The 26,258-nt window shown below is 52.7% G+C and overlaps 9 protein-coding genes across 9 annotated transcripts; 5 read left to right on the top strand and 4 right to left on the bottom strand.

Moving 5' to 3' along the window:
- Positions 1-904: 904 nt before the first annotated feature.
- Positions 905-3,899, bottom strand: QC762_512480 (uncharacterized protein). Its single transcript, XM_062891647.1, is given in 5 exon segments — positions 905-1,150; positions 1,201-1,753; positions 1,814-2,532; positions 2,594-2,987; positions 2,996-3,899. Coding segments are annotated over 4 exon segments (1,548 nt in total). The 5' UTR covers positions 2,816-2,987; positions 2,996-3,899; the 3' UTR covers positions 905-1,096.
- Positions 3,900-4,218: 319 nt separating this feature from the next.
- On the top strand, positions 4,219-5,340 carry QC762_512470 (uncharacterized protein). Its single transcript, XM_062891646.1, has 2 exons — positions 4,219-4,809; positions 4,865-5,340. Exons 1-2 carry the CDS (start codon positions 4,450-4,452, stop codon positions 5,195-5,197), a joined length of 693 nt encoding a protein of 230 aa, XP_062742321.1. The 5' UTR covers positions 4,219-4,449; the 3' UTR covers positions 5,198-5,340.
- A 238-nt stretch (positions 5,341-5,578) lies between these two features.
- On the top strand, positions 5,579-7,016 carry QC762_512460 (uncharacterized protein; the record flags this gene model as incomplete). Its single annotated transcript, XM_062891645.1, has 2 exons — positions 5,579-6,458; positions 6,522-7,016. The coding sequence occupies exons 1-2, from the start codon at positions 5,706-5,708 to the stop codon at positions 7,014-7,016; spliced, it is 1,248 nt and encodes a 415-aa protein (XP_062742320.1). The 5' UTR covers positions 5,579-5,705.
- A 1,454-nt stretch (positions 7,017-8,470) lies between these two features.
- On the top strand, positions 8,471-11,060 carry QC762_512450 (uncharacterized protein; the record flags this gene model as incomplete). Its single annotated transcript, XM_062891644.1, has 3 exons — positions 8,471-8,738; positions 8,794-8,869; positions 8,918-11,060. 3 exons carry the CDS (start codon positions 8,471-8,473, stop codon positions 11,058-11,060), a joined length of 2,487 nt encoding a protein of 828 aa, XP_062742319.1.
- On the bottom strand, positions 11,060-12,712 carry QC762_512445 (uncharacterized protein). The gene is made up of 3 exons (XM_062891643.1): positions 12,393-12,712; positions 12,215-12,337; positions 11,060-11,967 (listed from the first exon to the last, which is right to left on the bottom strand). Exons 1-3 carry the CDS (start codon positions 12,540-12,542, stop codon positions 11,719-11,721), a joined length of 522 nt encoding a protein of 173 aa, XP_062742318.1. The 5' UTR covers positions 12,543-12,712; the 3' UTR covers positions 11,060-11,718.
- Positions 12,713-14,030: 1,318 nt separating this feature from the next.
- On the top strand, positions 14,031-16,079 carry QC762_512440 (uncharacterized protein; the record flags this gene model as incomplete). The annotated part of the gene is made up of 3 exons (XM_062891642.1): positions 14,031-14,137; positions 14,245-14,644; positions 14,705-16,079. Exons 2-3 carry the CDS (start codon positions 14,538-14,540, stop codon positions 16,077-16,079), a joined length of 1,482 nt encoding a protein of 493 aa, XP_062742317.1. The 5' UTR covers positions 14,031-14,137; positions 14,245-14,537.
- An 861-nt stretch (positions 16,080-16,940) lies between these two features.
- On the top strand, positions 16,941-18,514 carry XYN1 (Glycoside hydrolase, 10; the record flags this gene model as incomplete). The annotated part of the gene is given in 4 exon segments (XM_062891641.1): positions 16,941-17,274; positions 17,333-17,558; positions 17,631-18,470; positions 18,479-18,514. Coding segments are annotated over 3 exon segments (1,257 nt in total). The 3' UTR covers positions 18,328-18,470; positions 18,479-18,514.
- A 1,416-nt stretch (positions 18,515-19,930) lies between these two features.
- On the bottom strand, positions 19,931-20,512 carry QC762_512425 (uncharacterized protein; the record flags this gene model as incomplete). Its single annotated transcript, XM_062891640.1, has 2 exons — positions 19,931-20,093; positions 20,163-20,512. The coding sequence occupies 2 exons, from the start codon at positions 20,510-20,512 to the stop codon at positions 19,931-19,933; spliced, it is 513 nt and encodes a 170-aa protein (XP_062742315.1).
- Positions 20,513-22,894: 2,382 nt separating this feature from the next.
- Positions 22,895-25,753, bottom strand: QC762_512420 (uncharacterized protein; the record flags this gene model as incomplete). Its single annotated transcript, XM_062891639.1, has 4 exons — positions 22,895-23,377; positions 23,446-24,872; positions 24,944-25,507; positions 25,564-25,753. 4 exons carry the CDS (start codon positions 25,751-25,753, stop codon positions 23,123-23,125), a joined length of 2,436 nt encoding a protein of 811 aa, XP_062742314.1. The 3' UTR covers positions 22,895-23,122.
- Positions 25,754-26,258: the final 505 nt, after the last annotated feature.

The following is a 26,258-nucleotide window of genomic DNA, read 5'->3' as shown; positions in this document are numbered from 1 at the left end:
ATCCTTGGGGCAGAAGCAATCTTGAGGGTTCGGATAAGAAGAACAGGATCAAATCATGCCCCGCGTCTCGTCGAGTCTGATCTTGTGGTTGGGTTGGGGCCCTGGAAACCTACGACTCATGTATCTCTGCTTTGCGTATGGGAGACTAGACGTACGGTTACGCAACTGTTTAGAGGACCACAAGGATGAGAAGCGAGAGGTTTGGGTACTGGGTAAGCTACCTTAGTGAAGCCAGTGTAAAATGAAAGACCTGCACTTCGTATCTTTCGGGTCATGCCCAACGTGCGTAAGGTTTAGATGTCTATCAGTGTTTGAAAACATTTACGGAAGATATGTTTTCAGAGGTAGACAATGTGACAAGACGGAAAAAGTGGCAAAAATTCGAAGGGTCCACAAACAGAGAGAGCTACATGACAAGAAGGCAGCCAAGATATATATCCTGTGCAGAACACGGGGCCAGCAGAGAGCCGTGGCCCGTCTGCTCTGGAAAGACGGGTTGCTTAGAAACTTGCAACATGTTTGCCTTTGCAGGGGGCATTAGGCAGATAAAGACCAAAAAGTGTCTTGGAAGAATGGTCAACATTACAAAGTGAGTGGAAGAAGCAATCGGGTAGAGTACGGACCCCCTCCAGATATAGCATCTGACAGTGCCTCGCAGCATCTATAGAATGGCGTTCATTGGCATTTACCCAGGGAGGATTGGGGTGTTACAAGGGCTGGAGTTGACGTTTGACATGGGCCGCAAGACAACTTGGTGGTCCATACGCATCCACATGGCATGGCCAAGCCGACCTTTTTTGGTGTGGTGATACGCCACACAAACTAGACAGTTCTGGTTCGAACTCATAATTTTGGCCCAGGGCGCCACAATTTAATCATAGACGAGTTGATGGGCTAGATATGGCAAGGCTCATAGTCATGTGTTCAAAATATTGGCTCCCAGTACTCTGGCCCCTGGATCTGGAGGCCATCGACTGAAAATTTCATTACCCAAAGTAACTGTGGAGTGATTCTTGCATCGGTTAATTTGTTTCTATTACCTAGTAGCTGCTGCTTCCCCAAAACACGTGCTTTGGGTGTGTGCTTCTGCTCACGTCTAAGCAATCTCGATTCGCTTGAAAAGAAGCTCCTTGGTGGGATCAGGAACAGACTGCATCGGGTCAGTATCTGTGCTTGTTTGAAACGGAATGGGCTACTCACCGAAAGTCCAAATTCAAGATTGGGGTACCGCTGGGTGTGTCCGTCCATCATCTTCATATCGTACATCAAGATGGTGTTGGCGATAATCATTTTGATTTCGTTTGCGGCGAAGAACCGGCCTGGGCAGGCGTGTCTTCCGTACCCAAACGTCAAGACCAATGGGTTGACGCTGACGAACTGGTTCTGAGCAGCCTCCTCGACTGCGCCCTGCTCCCTGGCCTTCTGTCGAATGTCGTAAAACCGCCAAGGATTGAACTGGTCTGGGTTTTCAAATACGTCGGGGTCTTTCGCAAGGGCGTGGGCCGGCACCTCGATTATAACGTCGGCGGGGATCACTTGACCGTTGGAGAGGGTAAAGGGCTTGTATACGCGACGTTGGAACCCCGCAAAACCGGCGGGGTCGATTCGCATGGTTTCCTTGATGAAAGAATCCAGCCTCTTCATGCCTTGAAGAGCAGCCGACGTGAACGTGTTATTGTTCTGTGCGAGGACCTCTCGGACTTCATCACGTAGCACAGAGACATATTGGGGGTAGGCGGCCAGGTTGTAAAAGCTGTGATGGAGCTGTCAGCGAAAAACAACTTTTACTTGTCAGACAAACCAAAGAACCTACACGTTGGTCGTGGTCATGGTAGTGGTGTGAATTGCAGCAAAGCTAATGCCCAGCTGCATTCTGGCAAGGGTCTCGGTCTTGTATTCACCGCCAAACTTCTCAGACTGGCCATCGAGCATCCACTGCAGCATGTCATCAGGGGCCTGCTCCTTGGGGAGCTTTTTGCGATGGGCGACAATGGGTCTAATGAAGGCATCGGCTTGAGCAAGGCGCTTGTTTAACTTCTTGATCTCGGGAAGACGATTTGCAAGAAAAGGGCGGAGCCATGGGCGCATGGTGTCGACAGCCTGGCGAGCGTGCATGAGGTCAATGGTGTAGTTGATGGCCGCATCGACATATTCCTCTGAACGGCTCAGTTCCGGGCCGATAAAGACGCGGCCTGACACCATGGCAACGATACGGAGAAGCTTGTAGTTGATGTTGACAGGAGTCCAGTCGTCGCATTCGGGCATCTCCCGACGGAAAGATTCTTGGACTTCTTCGGCAATGGTGGGATTTAGTCGCACCAGCGAGGGCGTCAAGTTGCTCTTGACGATGTGAGGAATGAGCTTGTGGCCGACTTCGAGCTTGGTGTATTTGGCGTGCATGGTCTGCTCAAGAGCGCCGTCAAAGCTGACTGTGTCGTCGGGAAGACTCTTGAGCTCATTGAGATACTTTGGGGGCACAATGATGACATGGTACTTGTTCGACGTGATGATTCGGAAGACTCTGTCTTTGAACTAGGCGTGTGTGTCAGCATTGCGGTGCCATGTTACCTGTCGTTCGCTGGCAGTATCCTACCTTCTTATACCCGGTAGCGTAAACATCCTTGGCCCGCGTCAAAAAGGCCTGTCGTCGTTTTTCATCGCTGGGAAGATCATCCAGGGCGACAGGGAGATTTGCGAGTGGGTTCCCTTTGAGGAGCACCTGGGCCAGAAAAACAGCCACAAGCAGCCCAGCCGTGGATAGCAGAAGTGGCAGCTTGGCCGCCAATGTCTGCAGCAGCGTCTCGGTCTGTGCCATGTTTGCTGTTGGAAGCAAGTACTATGGGGGAGAGACGGTAAACTGCAGGTGGGAACTATGGCTGATAAAATAGGTAGGTTGCTCGCGATTCACTTGCCCCCCGATGGCTCCTTCCAGATTCCATGTGGAATTCCTTGCGGGTGGGCAATTTGCCGTGTCGATCACTGCCAGCCTGCCAGCCTGCCAGCCGGCTCATCTGAACCAGCAGGAGCGCCGGGCAGCAGGCGGGCACTGCGGGAAACTGCGTTGGTGCGCGTTTATCATCCCATAACAGAGAACCTGTGGTCAATGGCATGGTAGCACCCGGCTGGTTTGCATGCGGTGCAAGGCCTGCAGCGCCAGTGGTATTTATCCGTCTGCGACCTGAGGCCGTTGGAAGTGGTGATGTTTGGATACGCGGATAGAGGGCCGACAAATCACAGGCCGACCCGAATAAGAAGCCGAACTCGAGCCTGGGCCGAAATCGATGCAAGTTGTCTTGTGGTCCAAGCTTCCGCGATCTTTCCGTGCCACCCGCGACGCCATGTTTGGCCCCCGCGCCGATGGCGCTGCCGTTTTTTGCACGCTATGCCAGGCCTTCCGCCGGCACTCGCTGTTTTCCTATCTTTAATTTGAACGTCGGATCCCGGCTCCGCTCTCGTCCCTGTCCCAACCAACCTGAACCGGGCGTTTCGGAGGTTTGGCCGCCCTCTCCCAGCGTGCCAGCGACGCCAGCATGGCACGCCTCGAGCTGGGATATACAAGGTTTCAAACCAGCTGCCTGCGCTGCAAGCAACAGACCCCCTCCTGATTGGTGGAGTTCAACCGTTTTGATTGATCAGATCCACCCTCGCTTCCCACAGCATCCAACACTTTCCCATATTTCGACAACCTGGAAGTTCACCACAAGCCTCTCAGCGGATGACCAGGTCAGCTATAGGTTTCGGAACTCGAGCCTATTCACGACTGGGCCGCCGATACTGTTCATTTCCTGGCCATAACTGCTCACAATGTTTCCGAAGAGATACAAAGCCTGCGGGATATTGGACCCGGCGTGATGCGAGATATTCTGAGGACGGCGAGGGTGCCTTGGGACTGCCGTCCGAGGTGGGCATTGAGTTGGATGTTTCAGAAAATTGACGAAGGGCCGTGATGTTGATGATGTATGGAAGTTTATGGTTCCATCTCAGTAGATACGTAGCTGTCGGTGATTGCGTATGCGAGGGCAACTCAGGGTGATGAGGTCATTGACTAGGACGCCAAGGCATCGGCGATCAATGATTAACAGCTTCTAGATCCTCAACAACTGATTTATATCGCATATGATTTCCGAGCTCAGTTGACCACTCAAAGAGAGCTAATTTGCAATCTATTACGGTATTGCTATTCCTGTTTGATTGGTTCCCAGCAGTTATGGGGAATCAAGGCTCACCTAGACGTCGCTTCATGAAAGAAATGGCTGCCATCATTCATCATTAAGGCGTCATTGAATGATCCGCCGGGTAAGGTAGCACAGGCATAAGAAAGATAGCTTTTACCACAATGAAGCTAGTTAATAACTTACCATCGCATACCTACCTGCCTTACCTACTTGACTGTCTTCCCAACTCCGTCATTGCACAGCATCTCAACACAACGCTAATACTTTCTTCACCATGTTCAACCAGTGCATCAGAACACCGACCACTCTTCTATCTAAACAATCCACCAGGGCAGTGTTCTCGCTTCCATCTTCCAGCCAAAGACCATCCTTCATCTCCGTCGCCAGAATGGCCACCGCCGCAGGAAACAAAGTCTCTGACCGCATTAAGCACGACCACCGCGAGCTAGAGTCCTACTACAACAAGATCAAGTCTGCCAAGTCGGACGATGAGAAGGTCCGTTGGCAAAATCAGTTCGTCTGGGAGTTGGCCCGACACTCGATCGCGGAAGAGCTCGTCGTCTACCCAGCCATGGAAAAACATGTGCCTGACGGACTCAAGCTGGCAGAGAAGGATAGAAGCGAGCATCAGATAGTAAGCCGCCTATTCTCGCCTAGATACACGTTCATCTATGCTAAGAAGTCCACAGGTAAAGGAGAAGCTCTATGAGTTTCAGCAAATGGAAGCCTCGGACCCCAGCTTTATTCCAGCTATTAACTCGCTCTGGGAAACCTTGGGACAGCACATCAAGGAAGAGGAACAGGATGACTTGCCATTGTTGGAGAAGCACATCGAGGATGGCGACTCCCAAAAGATGGCGGCCAGTTTTGACAGGACAAAGCATTTTGTGCCGACACAATCGCACCCTGGAGCACCTGATAGGCCGCCATACGAGACAGTGGCAGGGTTGATGGCTGCGCCAATTGACAAGTTGATGGACATGTTCAAGAAGTTCCCCAGTGCAGAGGAGAGGAAGATATGAACGTGGGATGATTAGAAACTTATGATAGATACCTGGGTAATCAAGGGATGTCGTCCAAATAGACATCTTGAGGTTCCACTTGGTCGTTGTCGCTCTCAGCTTGGCGATTTGTCTGACCCCGGCACGCCGAACCAGCTCCGCACGGTGTTGTTCGCAGTCATGCTGAGTCCAGATCAGGGACTTCTTATTCAATATTTGCACAACAATGATAAAGCGTGCCCCATCGATAATGATTGGTGATACCTGGCATTCCTATCAGCTGGGTGCTGAATGCACACTTTTACCCAATGGGGAGATAAAGTCCCGATAAGAGCTGCGTCACTGATAAGAGCTTGAGAGGGGTACGCCACCTACAGTTGCGCGCGCAGGTGTAAGTGATAAGGCAGCCAGCGAGGGATGTGATGGCAGATATATCTCCTGCTGCCTGCCCAGCTCCCAGCAGGCCTGTTGAGGCGGGATTGTTCTGTGTCACCGTTGTGCTGCGCATTATCGCGACCTCTTTGCCAACATGGGGTTTTACGATGCGCTCACATCTCGCCTTTCCGAGGGCCCTTCTCTGATCCATTTTGTTCTCACCCTTGTGAGCTTTTTAATATGGACAAAGCTCTTCCAGCTCTGGCGCCTCCGCCGACGACAAGACGGCGTCCCTCCCCGAGCATCCACCCCCACCCTCGAAAAGTCACCCGAACGACAATGGGGCCACTGGGTCCCGTCCTCCTTTCGCTTTCCAACGCCCGAACCATATCCCGACTGGTCCATCGAAACCACCAAGCCTCTCCCTTACCGACCCTTCCGTTACGGCCCGGTCTATCACGTTACCATGGGACTACGCAAAGCCCAATACGAGGACTGGATTGAGCTCGACAACCAGTTTCCCAAGTACCACGCCGAGAAGCAAAAGCGCATCGCCCTCAGGGGAGACAAGTCGTGCAAGACGCACCCCGAGGCATACCCTGCCGCGATGGAGTTGCTGCAGGAGTTTCGGGAGTACCTGCCGGCTCGGTATCCATCCTTGTACCAAAAGACAGAAAAGGGGGTGAAGAATCTCTGGAGCGGGGAAGACTTTGACTTTGAGGGCGATGAGCAAGGTCGGCTGGTCGAGGACCCGATGCAGATGGCTGCCAGGCTTGTGCAGGATGATCTGGCCATCATGATTGAGAGGGAGGACGGGAATTATTATCTCCTCGCTGGAGCGACATTGCTGCCAGGCTTCTGGCGACTGGAGGACAAGTTCGGGATGGGGTTGAGCGAAATTCACACTGTATGTTCGAGCTGCCTTGTCGGGATGGTGGTTGAAGAAAGAGACAACTAACAAAAGGGACAGTCGGGGGATGTTCCACAGTACAAGGAGAAGTTGGAGAAGGGCATGATGAACTTCTTCCGACGTGTCAAGCCACAAGAAATGGTGGCTCGCAACAATTACTTCTTTCAGGTGGACGACCAGCTGGGTTGGTCATGGTCGATTGGACTCGAGGACGCACCCAATGTGTCGTGGGCTACGGCCGAGAAGAATAGGGCGATCCAGCATCATTATTTCCGGTCCGAGAGACAAACCCTGAGGAGATTGCCCAACTCGGGAGGGGTAGTGTTTACCATCAGAACGTACTTTCACCCGGTCACCGAGATCGCAGAGGAAGATTATGTGCCAGGGCGACTTGCGAGCGCAGTACGATCTTGGGGTGAAGATGTTAGCAGATACAAGGGCAAGGACAAGTATCAAGATGTGTTGCTGGAGTACCTGGATCAGAAGCACCAAGAACAGTTGGATAGGGGGCTCGACTTGAGCAGGGAAGACGAGGTTCGGGCGTATCCATATTGAATGATAGACCAAATGTGCCTTTTTCACTCCTCACCGACCTCGACCTTCGCGGTGGCGGCAGCTTCGGGGCCCACTCCAAAACCGAACAAGCGAGACAGCTGCATCCGCGCTTCCGAGTAAACAGCATCCGGAACGATGCGGCTTCTCGAGAATGATATGAAACAATCGGTGCACCTGGGCCCCCAGCGTACTCCCCTCAAAGCGGGTGGGCTAGCGGGCTCTTCCGCGTGTCGTCATCACTTGATGCGCCGGCAGGACCCATATGCCAGCAGATACTAGTTTCGACCTTGACCGCCTCCGAGACAGGAGGAGCAATTGTGACAGCTCCAAACTCATGACAATCTCGCCCGCCTCATCATTTCTTTCGAAGCCTACGGCAACTGTTATCGGCCCCTGAACAACACCCCAAAATCGATGATGCCTGAACAAGATCAGACGGTGTCGGAGCAGTGATATAATGATGATGCATCTGACTCCAGCAATACGAGCGGTCAGACGTCGAGACCCAGATATGATGGCGGAATTCTCCATTGGGAATGACTGAGAACTGTCGTCCGGTTCGCGCCGCGAGGGATTGAGTTCCGACGCAACCGGTTTGCTTGATGGAGATGATAGTGAGAGTGACATGCGCTCTTTAAAGGACAGAATCTCCTGCTGATAAAGCGCACCTGTTCCCGTATCACCTACAAGCAACACAACTCATCCCATTATTGAAAATAGCTGTCTTGTGTGTCAAATCCGCACGATGTCTTCACCTCAGTTTGGCCGGCGCCTTATCCCTAACATAATCGACGAACGGGCGAGATTTGAACCAACAAGAGAATGGATTTCGGTCCCGCGGTCCATTCACCCAAAGGATGGATGGAAAAAGATCACATACAAAGATGCTGCTAACGCCATCAACCGCATAGCCCACAAGCTCGTCAGTACCACCGGAAAGCCAGAACCCGGTTCCTTTCCCACAGTGGCCTACATTGGTCCCAACGATGTTCGATACCCAATCTTCGCCATCGGCGCCGTCAAGGCAGGGTACCAGGCCCTGTTCATCTCTCCACGCAACTCCCAGGAAGGCCAGTTGAACCTCTTTGAGCAGTGCAACTGCAACATTATCTGGTTTGATCAGTCCTTCAAGAACATGGTCCAGCCGTGGCTGGAAGAGCGCGATATGGCCGCCATAATGACCTTTCCCGTCGACATGTGGTTCCCCCAAGAAACCATTGAGCACTACCCTTACAACAAGACGTTTGACGAAGCCGAATGGGATCCTTTGCTGGTTCTGCACACGAGTGGGAGTACGGGATTTCCCAAGCCGGTTGTTTGCAGACATGGAATGCTGGCGATAGGCGACAAAATCCACGAGCTGGGGGAGTGGGAGGGGAGACGACTGTGGATTGAAGAGATGGCACTGAGAGCCAACAGGATCCTTCATCCCAGTAAGCGGTGTCTGATCCGACATGTGGGAAGGACGCGCTAACACATTGGCAGTGCCTCTTTACCATGCTGCCGCCATGTATATCAGCATGATCATGATTCACTACTGGGATGTGCCCGCTGCGTTAGGGATTGGAAATGTTCCCCTGAGTTCTGTTTCAGCGATGGAGTATCTTCATCACGCCGAGGTGGATGCCGTCATTTTGCCGCCTGCTGTTCTGGAAGAGCTGAGCCACGACACAGAATCTGTCGAGGCTCTCGCCAAGCTGGAGTTTGTCGGCTTTGGTGGAGGTGAGTGCCTACCCTCCCAGCGTTTCTTGAGAGTGATGGTTGCTAATGATCCCAGGCAACCTTGCCAAAGACCCAGGGGACAGGCTTGTCAACAACGGCGTGACACTACTCAACGTCATCTCGGCTACAGAGTGAGTCTTGCCCTTCAGCAAAAAAGCATTTCGAAGTTAACCCCTCAGATTTACGCCCTTCTTGATCTACTGGCAGCCTGATCCCAAGCTTTGGCAGTATTTCATCATCAACTCGGACCTCTTCAGCTGCGAGTGGCGCAAGACAGCCGACGATGATGCATACGAGCAGATCATTGTCCGCAGAGCAAAAGAGCCTGGCTTCTTGGGCTTCTTTTACACCTTTCCCGATCTCAAAGAGTACAGCACCAAGGACCTGTACAAGCCTCATCCCACCCTCAAAGATCACTGGATCTATCAAGGCCGTTGCGACAATATCATTGTGTTTTCCAACGGCGAGAAGTTGAATCCCATCGACATCGAGACCACCATGATGAATCATCCCAAGATCAAGGGCGCACTCGTTGTAGGCAGCGGGCGGTTCCAGCCAGCACTGATCCTCGAGCCTGCAGAGCATCCCGCCGACGAGCAAAAGTTCCTTGACAGTGTCTGGCCCCTGGTTGTGAAGGCCAACAAGCAGACGGTGGCACATGGCCAGATTGGGCGGCAGTTCTTGGCTCTGTCAAACCCCAAAAAGCCCTTTCTCCGAGCGGGCAAGGGAACAATCCAGCGAGTTGGCACAATGAAGATGTACAACGACGAAATTGACCAAATCTACAAACATGTCACCGAGGTCCGCTCAGGGGAAGCGCCGGTGTTGGACCTGTCATCAAAGGACGCCCTCAACGAGTGCATCTTGAAGATCTTTACCGACCAACTCGGTGCACCCAGGCTCGAACCCGACACCGACTTTTTCTCTGTGGGGGTGGACTCAATGCAAGTCATTAATTTGTCCCGTCTCTTGCGTGCAGGCCTCAGTGCAGCAGGCGTCACAGTGGACTCCTCCGCCTTGGCCACCCGTGTCATCTATGGCAACCCAACAGCCAAAAGGCTCTCCGACTATGTCTGGTCAGTCGTCAACAAGGAGGGCAAGGACGCCACCGTCGGAGAGCCTGATCATGAGGAACACGCCATGGAGGCCCTGTTAGAAAAGTACACCCGCGACATGCCCTCGGGTCAATCCGAAAAGCCACCTCCCGCCGACCAAGACCAAGTCATCGTCATCACCGGCACAACAGGCGCTCTCGGGTCCTACATGCTAGGCATTTGTGCCTCGTGCCCCCGCGTCAAAAAGGTCATTTGCCTCAACCGCGCCGTCAACGGCAAAGAACGCCAGCTCAAGAGCATGCGTGAGCGTGGGCTCACAACCGACCTCTCCAAAGCCGAGTTCCTCCACGCCGACATGTCCCTCTTCGATTTGGGCTTGGGAATGGAAACCTACAACCGGCTCCTGGGCGAGGTCGACCGCGTGATCCACAACCAGTGGCCCGTCAACTTCAACATGCCAACCGAGTCTTTCGAGCCGCACATCCGGGGCGTGCGCAACCTGGCCGACTTTAGCAGAAAGGCGTACAAGCGGGTGCCGGTGGTGTTTATCTCCTCCATCGCCACGACGGATGCCTGGAGGAAGAAGGAACCGGTGCCGGAGAAGTCGCTGCGGGATTTTGACATTTCCACTGGCGGGTATGGACGGTCGAAGCTGATCAGTTCGTTGATTTTGGAAAAGGCTTCGGAGGTGTCGGGGGTGCCGAGTGAGATCATCCGGGTGGGTCAGATTGGGGGGCCGTCATCGGAAAAGGGGTACTGGAACAGGCAGGAGTGGCTGCCATCTGTGGTGGCCAGTTCAGTGTATATGGGTCTGTTGCCCAACAGCTTGGGCCAGATGACGACGGTGGACTGGGTGCCGATTGAGGGGATTGCCCACATGGTGCTGGAGGTGTCGGGTGTGACGGAGGATGTGCCGGTCGACCTGATCAGAGGCTATTTCCATGGCATCAATCCTAGGAAGGTGCAGTGGGGTGAGCTGGCCAAGGCAGTCAAGGACTTCTACGGCGACAGGATCAAGCAGATTGTGTCGTTTGAGGAATGGGTGAAACAACTGGAGAAGAGCGCGGCGACGACGGAGGATGTCAGCCGGAATCCGGGTGTCAAGCTGTTGGACACGTACAAGACTTGGAACGAGAAGGTCAAGGAGGGACAGGGTTATGTCGATATGGAGATGGAGAGGACAATGAGGAGGAGCAAGACTATGAAGAACATGAAGGCCGTGACGGGAGACCTGATGAGAAATTGGTGCAAGCAATGGGGCTATTGATCCATGTAGTATTTGTCTTGGTAGGTAGAAACGGATGCCGTATGGGCTGTGATCACCCAACACACACTCTACCCAAGCGGAACTAAACAAACTCCCCGTTCTCCGTCCAGTCAAACCATTGTCTGTCCGCGTCGTAGATAAGGGTGTGATTGTGCTCGGTTTATGCAATCCTGGAACGTTTCGCATCTACCAAATCAAGGTCGGGGTGCCGATCTGAAACCTGTTGGGGCAGAGCCTCGAGATCTTTGCGCAGTTTTCGATTCTTAACCAAACACTGTGTGACATCAGTCTCACGCCGACTCTACCGGCTGTCGCCATTCCCCCGATTCTCGACATCGGTGACCTCTCCATTAACCCAGAGCTTGAACCCATTGTATGTATCCTTGACTCCTTCCAGCTACATCTTCAACCTTTCCTGTTCGCGCTGATTATTCGCAAGTTGACCTTCCAAATTGTTTTGACGGATCTTAATATCCCCCAGCCTCCCAGAGACCTTGCCGTCCATACTGAGAATGTAATTAAAATTCTTAGCTGAGGCTTTTTTGATGTCGCCCAGGACCTTGGTCAGATTTTTGACATCGCTTGAGTACTTGAGGGCTGCTGTTGAAGCTGTCGACTGCGCCTTTTCAGCCGCTTCGGTCTCTTTTTGCACTCGACATTAGGTATTGGTAATATCCAAGCAAACTTTGGCAAGCCGCTCTGATATGCCCTTCAATTCGTCATCGACTCGTTGGAATTTGCCTTCGATCGTACGTTGAGCCGTAGCCATGGTGCCAACCTGCTGGACCAGGGTCGTCATTGATGACAACGTCTCGTCGGTGCCTTGCTTCTGGGTGGTACGATTCGCGAGCTTGTCGAAAGCCTTGATCACGGTGGTGGCAGATGTCGCAAACTCGGACCTCAATTCCTCAGTATCGCGGTCGATGTGATCAGCACGGGGGTTTCACAACTTGGCAAGAGCTTCCTATATGATTGTCCATCCGTCAGCACGAAAGCGAACTGGTATGCCCAAGTGGAACAGACGACACGCCAATCAGTGCCCCACTCCGCCTGCTTCATCCTCGATAAACAAGTCAGCTGACCATGTGGGAGCATCCCTCGGCCAGCCCCTCCGAGCTTGCTGCCATCATAATTCCATTAATAAATCAACATACTCCGGCGAGGGCGATTTGGAATGGAGGTACTGCGCTGAATGCATCGACTCCGGATGACGGACATACCTCTGGCATGGTTGAGCATTGGCTCTTCTCGGTGCTAGCAGCACGGTGCTGGTCGACCTGTCGAAATGGTGTCAGTGAGTCGAACAACTCGCCAACCTGGGCTGTGACTTACAATGGCACCATTGTGATCACAATCCTCTTCGGCCATCACTGTTCGCCTTTTGCAACTCGGCCTTATTGAGGGTGAAGTGTGGTGGTCGTAGAAGGGTGTGGCTGAATTATTGGATGGGGTTGAAAAATCGAGATTGGGATCGAGGACCATCAACTGGAAAAGATTGGAACAAATGCGGAAGAGGATATTTGTCGCAGGCACGCAGGTGAAAAAAGTTGCGGGGCTGGGCCATCTGATTGGTTGCCGGGCGTGAAGAGCAGGGCTGACGGGCCCTCCGACTGGCTGCCAGGCGCAACGAGGAGGGCTCGTGGCCAAAAGACCTGTAAACGGCTGACAGCCAAGTGAATAGAGGTCAGGTTGGAATGTCCTGGGACCTGGTGCGGAAGGAGCAACTGAGGTGTGTGGTGGGACCCATGGACAAGAGACGATGGGAGTTGCCCAGTCAGAAGGCCACCTCTTGTATCCTGACTCATGGCCTGACAGATAGCGGATAGGCATTGAGGTGATTTTTGGCATGACTTGAAAGAACTGGAACGGCTGTCAAAAGATAGTAAGTATGCGTCAAGATACAATGAAAGAGCTTTTAAATATATATAATACATGTTCGAGGATAGCAAGACGCATTAGCAGATAATGGGAAAGTATTCAAAGACAATGAAAAGCGTTCAGGTGAAAGCCACCAAGACATCCACTTCTCATTAACAACTCAGGCACAATCCTACCAGCAATTATTGCTTATTCTCCAAAGTAACACGACAATAGCGACTAAAGTGTGATGCCAAACATTTGGACACTTGTCCAGCCACACCCCTCTATCGACCCCGCCATATAGGCTCCGCCGGAGAGCAGTCAGCTTCTGTTAGGCCAGAGTAGATGCCTGTCTGAGGTTCTTTTGGCAGCCTCGTCGTCGCGAGGAGGTTGACATGCCTTGGCGGTGCATGGTTGGTCAGGCATGGGCTCTTGGCACATTGCCCACCACAGCCTAGCTCACCAACCGCATCCATAACTTCAGTCAGTCACATGCGAGTTCTATCAACTACTCTTTGCCGTTCTTTAGCCTTTATGTTCTCTAAAAGTCAATGATAATCCCTCCCGACAACATAAAAAACAACGACAGTTCTGGTTTGTCTACACCCAAATACTTCCAATGACCAGATCGATTGCCCTTGTGGTGGGAGGTTGGCACCAGGCGTATGGGAGTCATGAGATGTGGACAGCTCTGGAAAATGGCATTCGACATGCATCATCTAATTTTTACTCTCGCCTCTGTTTATCTGGGCATACTTTTTATCTGGGCAGCCTTAATGGGTATGGCCACTGGAAATGAAAGCAGGCATCAAGGTTTGAGCTAGACTAATCTTGTTGTGGCTTGGACCTTGGAACTACGGAGTTTGATGGCGTCTCAGACACAAAACAGTCGATCGAGGTATGTGATTTTACAAGCTGACATCCCTAAGCACCCAAATCAAACTTTCCAGGGTCTATCACGAGAACTTCCATGTTGCTGTGACAAAGACGAGACAGGATTGCAAATGCTAAGGGCCATCTAATATTTCCGTGTTTGTCATTTGTGCGACTATGGATACAGAAATGCGCAAATAATGATTGTCCGTGCAAGCAATCAGAAGTCGCACCGAGGAAATGGAAAGTGGTTTAATTCATCTCAATGCATCGAGTAGATTGCCTAATACAGGCAGAATGCCGTCATCATCAATATTACGACACAGCTACCCCAATCTTGGCAGGTGAGTAGATTGTCGCCCATCACCTTGACCGCCTCACCTGACTTGCCAGGCGTCCCTCTAGCACTGCGAACTGGCGGGTGGCTGCTAATGTAACCATCACGACCCAGAGAGGCAGGTGCCGAACCGTCGTGACACTGCGTCTTGGCAGCGTCACCACCCGAGCTTCCACTCTCATCACCATACCTTGATGTCTCGTTCTGCTGCGACATCTGTTCGTATATGCTATCCCCGGCCCAATACGGCAGGTCAATTTTGCGGCAACAGCAGGGATACAGATAGGCCATTCTCAGTAGCAATGGGACGAAGCGTATTAAAACCACGATATAACCCATGATCTGCACAATGTTCCCAACACCTCGAATGTCACGTCTTTCATCAGAAGGGCCCGTTCTCTGCCATCATGAAGCTTTCTAGACAGGCCGGGTCGGCCCTGCTTCTCGCGTCGACGGCCATCGCGACCGATCCCTTGACTGCTGACAGACTTGAGGCCGATATCAAGACCGATGAGTATGGCCCCGTGCCGCCTGTTACCAAATGAATCTGGGGCAGCTTGCTAACATCGCTCAGATTGCAGCGCGTCTTATGGAACCTCAACCACATTGCCGACCGCAATGGTGGCAACCGTGCCTTTGGCGAGCCCGGCTACAAGGCCTCTGTAGACTTTGTTGTTGAACGAGCCCAGGGCCGGTTCCACCCCGAGATGAACACCTTTATTCAACCTTTCAACCACACGTACGACAAGACGCTCGAGATCAAGGTCACTGGCCCCGACGGGGAAGACGTGTTTGTGATATCCCCCCAGTACAACCCCGCCACACCCCTTCCTGGCGGCATCACGGCCAGTTTGATCAACACGCCCGTCAACGATGAGGCCGGAAGCATGTGTGCTGAGAGCGATTGGGATGGCATTGATGCCACTGGAAAGCTGGCGCTGGTTAAGAGAGGTGTGTGTGCTGTGTCGGACAAGTTGAAGTTTGCCAGAGCCAAGGGAGCGTTGGGGGTTATTCTCTACAACCAAGCCCCAGGTACCAACTATGCCACCCCTACCCTGGGTGCTGAGAACATTGGACAGCTCGTCCCCGTCGGCATTGTGCCCCTCGAGGCGGGCGAGGCCTGGATTGCCCGCCTCGGTGCTGGTGAGGATGTGGTGGTGAGCTTGTTGGTCGATGCCATTGCCGACACCCGCGAGACGTGGAATGTCATCTCTGAGACCAAGGAGGGCGACCCCAACAGCGTCATCATGCTCGGTGCGCATCTCGACAGCGTACAGCAGGGGCCTGGTGTGAATGACGATGGCAGTGGCACAGCCGCCCTCCTCGAGCTCATGGGCGCAGTCAAGAACTACAAGGGCTTCAAGAACAAGATCAGGTTTGCCTGGTGGGGTGCTGAAGAGAGCGGTCTTATCGGCTCGCTGTACTACACATCTCAGCTCTCGCCTGCCGAGGCCGACAAGATCAAGTACTATTTCAACTACGACATGATTGGATCCATCGAGCCCATCTATGCTGTTGGCTCCGACGAGAACAGCGGCGTTGGTCCTCAGTTGCTGGAAGAATATCTTGTCGCCCAGGGCAAGACGGTCGAGCGTGGTGGTTTTGAGGACGGCAACTCAGACTACGTCGGCTTTGTCGAGTTGGGTATTCCCACGGCCATGCTGTTCACGGGCGCCGGTGAGCCCTGGGATCCGTGCTATCACCAGGCCTGCGACACGCTCGACAACATCAACTGGGATGCGTTGACAGTCAACACCAAAGCTGCCGCCCGCGCCCTCGCCCGCTTCGCCAACGACCTCTCGGGAGTTCCGGCCCGCGCATCGACGTCACCGAACTTAAGGGGTCGCGCAAAGATCACGCAGGAGTTCAGGAGGTGGAAGCGGGTGGCGGAGGAAGGTGCCAGCCACGGGAAGATGTGCTCGCACAAGGAGAAGAAGGTGGTTGTTTGATAAGTCTTGTTAGCAAATGGTGCAATAATAGTGTGTGTACAATAGAAAATTTCAATTGATCAATGTCTGATGATGTAGCTACCTTACTTTTGACGATCTGGGTAAGGGTTTCCGGGCCGAGGGCAAACAGACCGACTGCGCTGAAGGAAGCGCGTTTCATGATGGCACCCTCGAGTCACGCCAGTCCAGAACGTTCTCGCACGACGACGCGTCACTCTCTGAAGGTGCTCGCTCTCGGGGGTGGTTCTGTTTTTGTCTTCGGGACTCGGTACTGGACTCCGGCCAAGACCGGGGCAGCGTCGCAGCGAAATTCTTCCAGCATGATTCAGGCTAATTAGCACGTGGAGAGAGAGAGAGGCAACACCAAGGCATTCACTGCATTCCGGGATTTAAGGGCTTCGCTAACGCTGCGGGGAGCGTTAAGAATAGCCCCTGTCGCCAGCCCAAGCAACATCGCTCGATGTCTTGGCTTCCCGATTCGCACTTACACGGAGCCTCTTCCGAAGAAAACCGGGTCTGGCCACCGTTGAGAGGAGCCTCGTCCCGATGTCAACGTCCCTGCCACATCGCCATCGGCCAACGCACATGCCAGTCGTCCCCATGTCTCCGTGATGGCCCAGACGGGTTCCAACTCGAATCGACCGGGTAAAATGCCCTCAATGCTTCCCCAAGCGCTAGGCACCGTGGCCCGCGAGCCTCATATCCCAAAGCCGATATTGCGTGCAGCACTGGCCTGGCCAAGGTAATCTAAAGATATAAAGCGGCTCAACCCGCCTGCAGCGAATATCACAGTTTCTGGAGCTCCTCAGGCCAGTCTCTTGCTGTCAACCTCCACATACTCGCCCTCTCCTCGTCTCCACCATGCACACCAAGGCTCTCCTTGCCGCGCTTCTTGCGCCCGCCGCCGTCTCGGCCCAGCTTCACGAGCTCGCCGTCCGTGCCGGTCTTCAGTACTTCGGCACTGCCCTTCGCGAGGGTGCTCTCAACAGCGATGCCCAGTTCGCTGCCATCCTCAGAGACACCAGAGAGTTTGGCCAGATTGTGCCTGAGAACGGCCAGAAGTGGGAGTCCACTCAGCCCAGCCGTGGCCAGTTCACCTATTCCCAGGGTGACATCACTGCCAACGAGGCCAAGAGAAACTCCCAGTTCCTCCGCTGCCACACTCTTGTCTGGCACAGCCAGCTTCCCTCATGGGGTAGGTCAAGTGTTGCAAACTAATTTGTGTTTTGGACGAAGCTAACAGCCACAACCAGTCGCTTCCGGGTCTTGGACTCGTGCCACTTTGACCTCGGTCATTGACACCCACATGGCCAACGTCATGGGCCACTACAAGGGCGTCTGCGGTCACTGGGACGTTGTCAACGAGGCCATCAACGACGACGGCACATGGCGTGACAGTGTCTTCTACCGGGTATTCGGTACCGACTACCTGCCCCTCTCTTTCGAGCTGGCCAAGAAGCACGATCCCGAGACCAAGTTGTGAGTGGAGCATCCCCTATTCTGCCTGAACACGGTACCTAGAAATTATGTTTCTAACTTGGGAATCTTTAGGTACTATAACGACTACAACCTCGAGTACAATCAGGCCAAGACTGACCGGGCCGTCGAGATTGTCCGCATCATCCAGGCTGCCGGTGCCCCCATTGACGGTGTTGGCTTCCAGGGCCACTTGATCGTCGGCAGCACGCCCAGTCGCGCCAACTTGGCCACCACCCTCCGCCGCTTCACCGCCCTCGGTGTCGATGTCGCCTACACTGAGCTCGACATCCGCCACTCCTCCCTCCCCGCCAGCTCCCAGGCCCAGGTCACCCAGGGTAACGACTTTGCCAACGTCGTTGGGTCCTGCCTCGACGTGCCCCGCTGCGTCGGTGTCACCGTCTGGTCTTTCACCGACAAGTACTCTTGGGTTCCCTCCACGTTCAACGGCGCCGGCGATGCCCTCATCTACGATTCCCAATTCCGCAAGAAGGCCGCCTGGACCTCCATCTCCAGCGTCCTCGCCGCCAAGGCCACCGGTGCTCCCCCCGTCTCCAGCAGCACCAGCACCCCCGCCCAGCCCACCACCACTCTTGTCACCCGCACCACCTCTGCCTCGAGCACTACTCAGCCCACCCCCACCTCCGCTCCCACACAACCCGAGCAGGTTCGCTGGGGACAGTGCGGAGGCAACGGGTGGACCGGCCCCACCACGTGCCAGAGCCCATACACCTGCCAGGTTCTTAACCCCTGGTACTCCCAGTGCTTGTAAGGTTGTCAAGAGGCTGAGTGATGGGTTTTTGAGGAGACAGAGAAGGAAGTTGTAGTGATGGAGTTGAAATGTTCTATTGTATGTAATTTACAACTGGTAGATGAAAATAGCCAGAGTGCACATATCTCACATGTCTTGTCTTGGTGTCTTGGTGCCTTGGTGATGCTATAGAGATATAAACCACCCGGTCTACCTACACTGTGAGTAAGATTCCTTATGGTTCCACATCATACGGCCCTCATAGCAGGCATCAAATGAGGCTTTTTAGTTGATGCATGTCCTCCCTGTGGATACGAGATGGAAAATAACTTTGGAAGTGGCGAATGGGATGTGTGGGTAGGCAGTCCGGTTGCTGTATTCAGCAATCTACAGCCCTCCTTCTGCATCGGGTAAAAGACGACAATGCTTTCCACTTGAAGAATTGTTAGAAGTCTTGAAAGAGAGAGTATCAAATGTGACAGGTTATGGAGCTGAAAGAATAGAGATTCAAAAGAGAAAACTGTGGAATAGACAAAGACAGTGACTTGACAAGAAGGAAATCAAGATTAAAATTTAAGAAGAGTTGAAGCTTTTCAGCTTCAAGAAGAAATTCTGGTGCAATAAGGATCTGGGGTAGTGGAACTGATAAGGGTGTAACAAGAGAGAGATGGGTGAGTAGGTAAGCTGATCAAGCTCCCGATGTCGAGGTCCTGTAAGCTGTTGCGAGGTTTGCCATCAACTCCCTGTCGTTGAGCAGCAGTGATTGACTTAGAACGCACTGCAGCTGCTTCAGACCTGCCCAGGCAGTATTCCAGCCGTAAGATGGTCTGTCGCGAGCGCAACAGCCTCTGCATGCATGAGCCTTGCAGCGTCCATGATATAGCTATGCTGTTGAGCGTCCCTACTCGTGTAAGTTTTGTTCATGCTTGTGCTGTGAGCCACAGCAACTTGGTAAGATCGTTGTGCGTGAGGATGGAGACGGGCCGGGATAAAGGTAGGGAAAGTTCGCCGTAGGAAACGCATATAAGGTCAAGCTTTAGGGAAGATCGCGGACTTGTATGCCGTTGCGATTCGTGCCATCAATTCCCTATCGTTAAGGGTGTTCTGGTCGAAAACCCTGGCTGTTGTAACCACACAATCATCGACCTGGTCTTGGATGGGCACCGCGGTTGCTGTGCCCATTCGGTGTTGTCATAGGTCCACCGAAAACCCCTTGGATCTCTGTTAAACACGCCTAGGAGGAGTTGACAGCTCGCAGGTAATCTGTTTCCAGCGATGCGATCTCACTCTGGATCAATGCCACGGCATCCCCGAGCGGGCTGTGCTGTGCGGAAACACCGGCTTCGTACTTATTGTTCATGTCTTGATTGTGCGTTGACAGTATCTTGACAAGATCCCGGTCGTCGAGGGTGAATCTTTTTATGTCCATTCTTAAAGCTGTCACAAGATGGCCGTTGAGAATGGCGCCTGTTGTGTCAGATTCTTCTTCCGGCTGCGGATGCTTAGACCGCTGGCCCTGGTCGATGATGACGTGCTGACCTGATAGCGGAGCCACCAATTACTAAAAAGTAGCTTCTTATGAAATCCGGTCTCTCAGACGGCGGAACAAAACAGATGAAGAAGCTCAAAGGCTCAAAGGCTTTTGAGCTTTGTAAACGACGCCGAGATTGCCCTTGTCGAGGCCTTCTACGTATCCCTCCTGGCCCAATGCGTTTCCCAGGTGGATGGCAGCGGTGATGCCACCCAGCCTCTCCTCAATAGCCAGACCAACGTTTTGGCCAAAGATTCTGAGTTAAAGTACTTCCAGACCACAATAAACAGGGTTTTTGTGAAACTTGGAGAAAGGGACACTAGACGTGGAGCCACCATGCTTCTTCTTGATAGCCCACTGATCCTTTTGCAGACTGTCAAGAGAGCTGCGAGTGGGAACGAGCATCTCATCTAATGTCCTATTCGAATCAACCTTCATCTTCAGAAACCACGTCGGTAAAGCCTTGATTTCTGATGTAAGAGAGGTGAGAAGGTCCTTGAGCGTTTGAACAGGGTCTTTCCTATCGGTATCCAGCCTGAGCTGAGCCAAGCAAAGAGTTTCAATCTCAAAGACGCTTGCCATGCTCACCCTGTTTCCGTTGACGTCTGAAGCCACGATCCGACTAAGGTGGTCCACCAAAGTTGGCTCTTTGGATTTTATCGAAGCTGAGCCCATGGTAAACAGTTGCTGTGCTGCATCATTGACGTGTTGTTGGTTCGCGGCGGGATTCTCGATGGGCACATCTGATTTTTGGCTACGGTGCCATCTGCTGTACATACGATAAGTCGCGAGAAAATCTGGCTTCGGGAAGGCTCCATGACCTGGCTGGAAAAGCGCATAATAGACGCCCAATTATGGGTTTCCGTTCATCACTTTGCCGACTGCTGCTTTGGTGGTGTTGAGAGGCTTCATAAGGAGTTCGATTGCGACATTTCTGTATGATGGGTCCAAGAGGACAACCCACTCAATGGCCGGTCTGACTGTGTTTTCGGCTGACTTGTTGTTGTTTGAGTACTAGTCCCAGAAATACTGGACCATGTCACAGATTTAACAATACTCTTCAATGAGCATGCGAAAATGGGAGATTCCTTCATGAATAGTAACCGATGGCTCAAGTTGGTACGCTGGGCCATCTTGAATATCTGCCCAGAAAAAGTGTTAGACTCTTGACTTGTAAACTGATTGTTGGCCTAGTGGCCTAGGTAAGTCACTGGCTGCAAAAATGAGGGCCAAAAGGCCAGAAATAGGTTGAAAAAATTGGTTATTACAGCAAGTTGTTGGTTGTTCAGTTCAAAAGTAAACAAATAGGAAAAACCACCTTAAGAGCAATCAGGTGTGGGTCTGGTGAAACCCGGGCCCTTTGTCAGGTGCCCCACACTGACGGATACATTGATAAACTCAGAAATAGCACTCAGAAGATTGGAACAAGCCTCGACCTCTGTGTCCAGAGTCTCTGTAGACAGAGTCCCTGTGGCCTGAAAAAGATGGAACCCCCTCTCTTGCGGGGCAGACCTTGTCGACAGGGCCGAAGCTGATGAAGTGCTGGCTGATTTTGGTGAGGTTTTGGAGAGTAGTGCGTATGGAATTCAGGGAGTCAATAAAATAAAGATGTCTTCAATCGACCTCAGACGGATCTTCTCGGCCCATACCCTCGCCTTATTGTGTTCTCAGGGCTATGGCAAGGTTTAGCAACCTCAAGACTGTCTCTGGTACAACTAGTTGCTTGTCGATGATCCATTATCCCAAACTCTGCAGTGTTGAAACAGATAGATTGCCAGGTTGGAGACGCTCTTCAAACCGTGTCTCACGACCTTTTGTCACCAGCCAGGTGGTGATGTACCTGGTGGCATCCTTGTACCGCAGGTACAATTGATGCCGTGGTAGGTCCACCATATCTGGACGTTAGTCGTCGGGAGAAACTGATGGGATCGAGTACCGAGACGGTCTAGGATCAGGGATAGGGTATGGAGTCTAAGGTGAAGCAAAGTGTGAGGCTAAGTAGACCCCGTCAATGAATTGAGGTGGTGAGGAAGAAGAAAAGAAAACGAATATATATATTACGGTATCTCGAAGTCAACCCACACTTCCTGGAGCAATGCGAAGAACCCATAGTACTCACGCAAGTCTTAGCTGAGAAGATCCGAAAACGAGAACGGAAACGACGTGAAGAGTAAGATATGGTCAGGGGATGCGGCTCAAGGCAGTGCACGCACCCCCCTATCATTGACTTCCATGGCAAACAGACCGTGCGCCGAGTGATTCGCTGATAGCATAGGTGAATTCCGCGGTCCCAATCTTGACATATGACGATGGTTCCATATAGTCTGAAGGCCGAGAGCGAGGAGTGTTGACAAGAGCAGGTAGCTGATATATCTTCTGCCGGCGATTAGCTGGTATAAGGACCACGGTGTGCTCCAGGCTAGTGAATGATCGATGAGGTGAAGTTGAGCTGCTCTACAAAAGGCCGATGACCGTTGAAGGGGAAGAGCAGTGAAGAGCAGTGAAGAGCAGTGAAGAGCAGTAAAGAGGTAGACTACTGTAAGCTACTTGTTCCATGATTTGCCTTTGTAATTCACTTATATGGGAGGATATATCCTTCAAGAGTATTCATAAATCCAAAGTCCAGGATCTTCAAGTATTGACGAGCTGATTCCACAACTTTAGGAACCCAAAACTCTCTGAAGGGGGTGGACAGCTGGTAATTTGCCTTCCTCAATGACGATAGAGTTCATGTAGCAATCCTTTGTGTTAGTAGTTAGATACTCTCGACGTCGAACAGTGAGGTGTATCCTTTGTTCTTTAAACAACAATCGACTAATAGCCAGACCGGATAAACAGAGAAATAGACGCAATGAGTTGGAGAGATCAATGGAACATCCTAGACAACAATGCCCCTGACTTTATACACAGACAATAGATCTTCTTGGAAACCTCAATCTTTTGTGCGGTTGATAATTAGACTCACACATCTTTGCATTTTCGCAGCAGCAGGGTGACTGAATGCTATTATGCTGACACAGTTTGCAGTGACAAAAGCAACAAACCAAACGTCATCCGCAGGTCAATTCCAAGGTGTAATATTGTTACTCATAAATCAGTTCAGTCATGTGCTCTCAGTGTCCCGCCCCAACCAATCCACCTCATAATCCAATCATAACCAGAAACATACGTGACACCAAGCCGCCTTCCAAACCATATTATCCCCTTCCACCCTGGCAGGCGGCACTTATTCTGTAACAGAGCTCAAGCCAAGCTAGCAACAGGCACCTAGGCAAACAAAACAGGTCAGCTTCTGTTGAAAGAGCCACAAAGCTCATCATCGTCAAGCCAGTCAACCCCATCTTGATTTTGGTCATCATCCTCTCCGCAGCTTGATACCCTGTCATCACCACAATCACTGATCGACTGAGTTTCTTCCTCTTCAATCCCCTCATGCTCTGGATTGCTAAACGCGCTTGAACCACTAGCCCGTGCCACGTTCGCGGGCAACTGGTCCAAACTTGAGCCCGGGGCAACAGCTGATAATGAAAATTGAACCGTCTACACCTCCACTGTTGGTATGTTCCCTTTTGGCACTGTCAAACCAAAGCAAATGAAACATTGCTTACCTTGAAGGATCCCCCGTTGATACCAGCTTTCTTCTTGCTCCAGCCGTTGACACCAACAGCAGCATGTTCACCGTTCAGAGTGTCAGCAGTATCCTCAACAGATGACACACTAAAAGAGGCCGCAGCAACGGCGGGTGCTCCAGCAGGACCGCTGATAGCACCAAGAAGGATCGGAACAGCTGTGTTGAGAACTGCCGGGGCAGCCTTCAACACGGCCGGCGCAATGCGCTGGACAGTCTTGAGCAAACCGCCAAAGAAGCTCTCCTGCTCTGCTGAACCCGCGCTTTCTCCCAGGATCGCACTCTCCCTCAGCTCTTTTGGCTCCGCCTCCAGAACAGCCTGCAAGGCACACTCCGCAACGACAGCCCTGTGGGCGAGCAATGCAGCGGCCTTCTCATCAGTGATGACCTTCTCATTGGTTGGGTCCTCTAGCAGAGCCTCAGTGCCACCGCCAACTTGCTTCTCTTTCTTGGCCAGAATCTGATCTATCTTTTGCAAGCCAGCCCTCGCAGACGTCAGCAAGACAGGCGAAGCCACTTTGAGTGCTCTCGTCAAGAATGGCCCCAAGTTGTCAAAGAATGCCTCGGACTGAGCCCCTGACTTCAAGACCTTGGCCTCGGTCTTGGCGATGTTCTCGAGGAACCTGTCGGTGTGGGTATCTCCAGTCAAGTCGGCTTCGGTCTGCGCGACTGGCACCTGCTTTGTGGCTCCAAACTCAGCTGGCTTTTGGATCAGCCCTTCCGTGACAGCGATTCTCAAGCCAGCCTGGCTGAGCAGGGGCACCATCCTAGGACCCAACTTGGCTGCGTGCTTCGAGGTAAATCCAGTAGCGGTGTACTTGGATCTCATCTTGTCGACGATTCTCTGAGAGACAGGAGATCTCTCCATCCTGAGGACAGTCTGCAAGACACTCTCGGCCACCACGGCGCGTTCGGCCACACCAGCAGCAAGCTTGATCCTCGGCGGAGAAGGCAGACCAGATTCCACATCCGATTCCTGAACTGCTTTGCTGAGTGCGCCCATAGCGATACTCCCAATGGCGCTCACCGGTCCACCCATTGGACCAAGAAGCGGTGAAACCAAGGGAAGGGCAGTTTGCACAACAGGAGCAACCACCCGGCCGATGTCCTTGAGAACATCAAGAAAGCCCTCCGCCTCACCGACCGGACCATCCATACCAGTCTCGGTGCCAGTCTCACCTGAGTCGTCATTTCCCACTACCCGCTTCACACCTGTCACATCCTTGACAGTAGGAGGGAGCTGTTCAAGAGCCGCGAGGAAGAAGTTGTAGTTGTTGCCATACTCCCCGCCAATCACACTGGCCGAGTTGCGCGCCTCTCCTCCGTAGCAATGCGTGCCAATGACAACCAACTGCCCCTTGTCTGGAGCAGCATCCCATTTCCGAATCACGGGAGCCCCCGATTGTCCTGTCCGAATCTCGCATTAGTGTCACATCACCATAGTCACCATGGGATCAAGCAACCAGTCAACCACTCACCTTTAAAAGTCGAAATCCGATACTGCAACATATTCCCCGCCCCCTTTCCCAAATCATAGTCCACCGTCTCAAACAACTCATACATTTGCGCCCCCTTCTCCTTATTCAAGTATTTATCCCCCGGGTACCCCACCACGCCCAGCAACGCGCCCTTCTCCCTCATCGGCGTCTCCTGAATAACAAAGTTCCGGAGTGTGCTCCCGCCATCATGCGCCCTGACTCTCCCCTCAAACGGGCGATCAAGCCTCACAAAAGAGACATCATACCGCCTATCACCAGTGGTGATCCACTGCGCGGTGGTGACAGTAGCGAGAGCGCGACGAGCCTGGACGGTGCTGTTGGGACGAGTGACACTGTCAAGACCGCAATAACCAATGTAGCACTTCATCTGGACGACACGGCCCAAACCGCTCGGTTGAGCACCTTGGCCTCCACCAGTGCGGTCATAGACGCAGTGGCCGGCGGTGACGAAGGTGTTGGGGGAGATGAGATACCCCGTGCCGATGGCCCAACGCCTGTCGTCTTTGGTTTGGCCTTCGTAGCGCATGACGATCTTGACGATGGCTGAGACATGTCAGTGATGGATGTCTCCTGGGGTAGTGTGGAAAAAGGGGACAAACACCGGTATTTTCCGCCATCGGCATAGTCGGTCTCGTCGACGGGGGTGCGGTTGTCAGGTTCAAAGACAGCTTCGCTGTAGCCGCCGATGGTGAAAGTCGACTCGGCGGGGGACATGTCCTCGGGATTCGAAAGGGTCCAGTAGGCTCCAGCGACAGCTGGGTCCTTGAGAATGCTTTCGAGGGTTGTCATGGTGAGATCTTGGAATGGTGAGGCTGTAGAGCTTGCAAGGGTGGTGTTTTACGCCAATGATGAGCTTAACAATGGTCCAAAAAAAATTGCTACTGGCGTTGGAGGCATCTTTATATTTCCCTCGTCTCATCTGTTGCTCCGTGTTGCCGTAGACAAGCCCGGGTGTGGGGAGGGTGAAGATGCGAGGGATCCGAGTACAAAAGGCGTAATATTGAAGCGCTGTGGCGAGCTGCTATCGACGAGCTAACCACAGATAACACGGCGAGGAACTCGATTGCTGGTGACCAACATCAAAAGCAGCGCTGATGGCGTCGCAGAAACGAGAAGTTCTGAAGAGGTGGTGATGATCATCACCGAAGGATACCACATCGGGTGTTGGGACAGGTTGTGGCTGACTGGAAAGCGGCCGACTTGCTTGGAGATGGTAGGAATGGTGACCCTCTGCCGTTGCACTTCAGCTCGCAGAAGGTACAGCGGCAAGCTTGTTTGAGCCCTACCGTAGGGC

Source organism: Podospora pseudocomata, chromosome 5 (genome assembly GCF_035222375.1).
Source record: "Podospora pseudocomata strain CBS 415.72m chromosome 5, whole genome shotgun sequence".
Taxonomy (NCBI): domain Eukaryota; kingdom Fungi; phylum Ascomycota; class Sordariomycetes; order Sordariales; family Podosporaceae; genus Podospora; species Podospora pseudocomata.
This window is presented reverse-complemented; position numbering and strand designations above follow the sequence as displayed.

Bases quoted from the DNA above. Each gene is read 5' to 3' on its own strand.
- QC762_512445 (XM_062891643.1), bottom strand. From the start codon at position 12,542: ATGGTCCTCGATCCCAATCTCGATTTTTCAACCCCATCCAATAATTCA. The intron at 12,338-12,392 runs GTAAGTCACAGC...CCATTTCGACAG, and splicing joins GTGATCACAATGGTGCCATT to GTCGACCAGCACCGTGCTGC. The intron at 11,968-12,214 runs GTATGTTGATTT...CGCGATACTGAG, and splicing joins TCCAAATCGCCCTCGCCGGA to GAATTGAGGTCCGAGTTTGC.
- QC762_512470 (XM_062891646.1), top strand. From the start codon at position 4,450: ATGTTCAACCAGTGCATCAGAACACCGACCACTCTTCTATCTAAACAA. The intron at 4,810-4,864 runs GTAAGCCGCCTA...AGAAGTCCACAG, and splicing joins ATAGAAGCGAGCATCAGATA to GTAAAGGAGAAGCTCTATGA.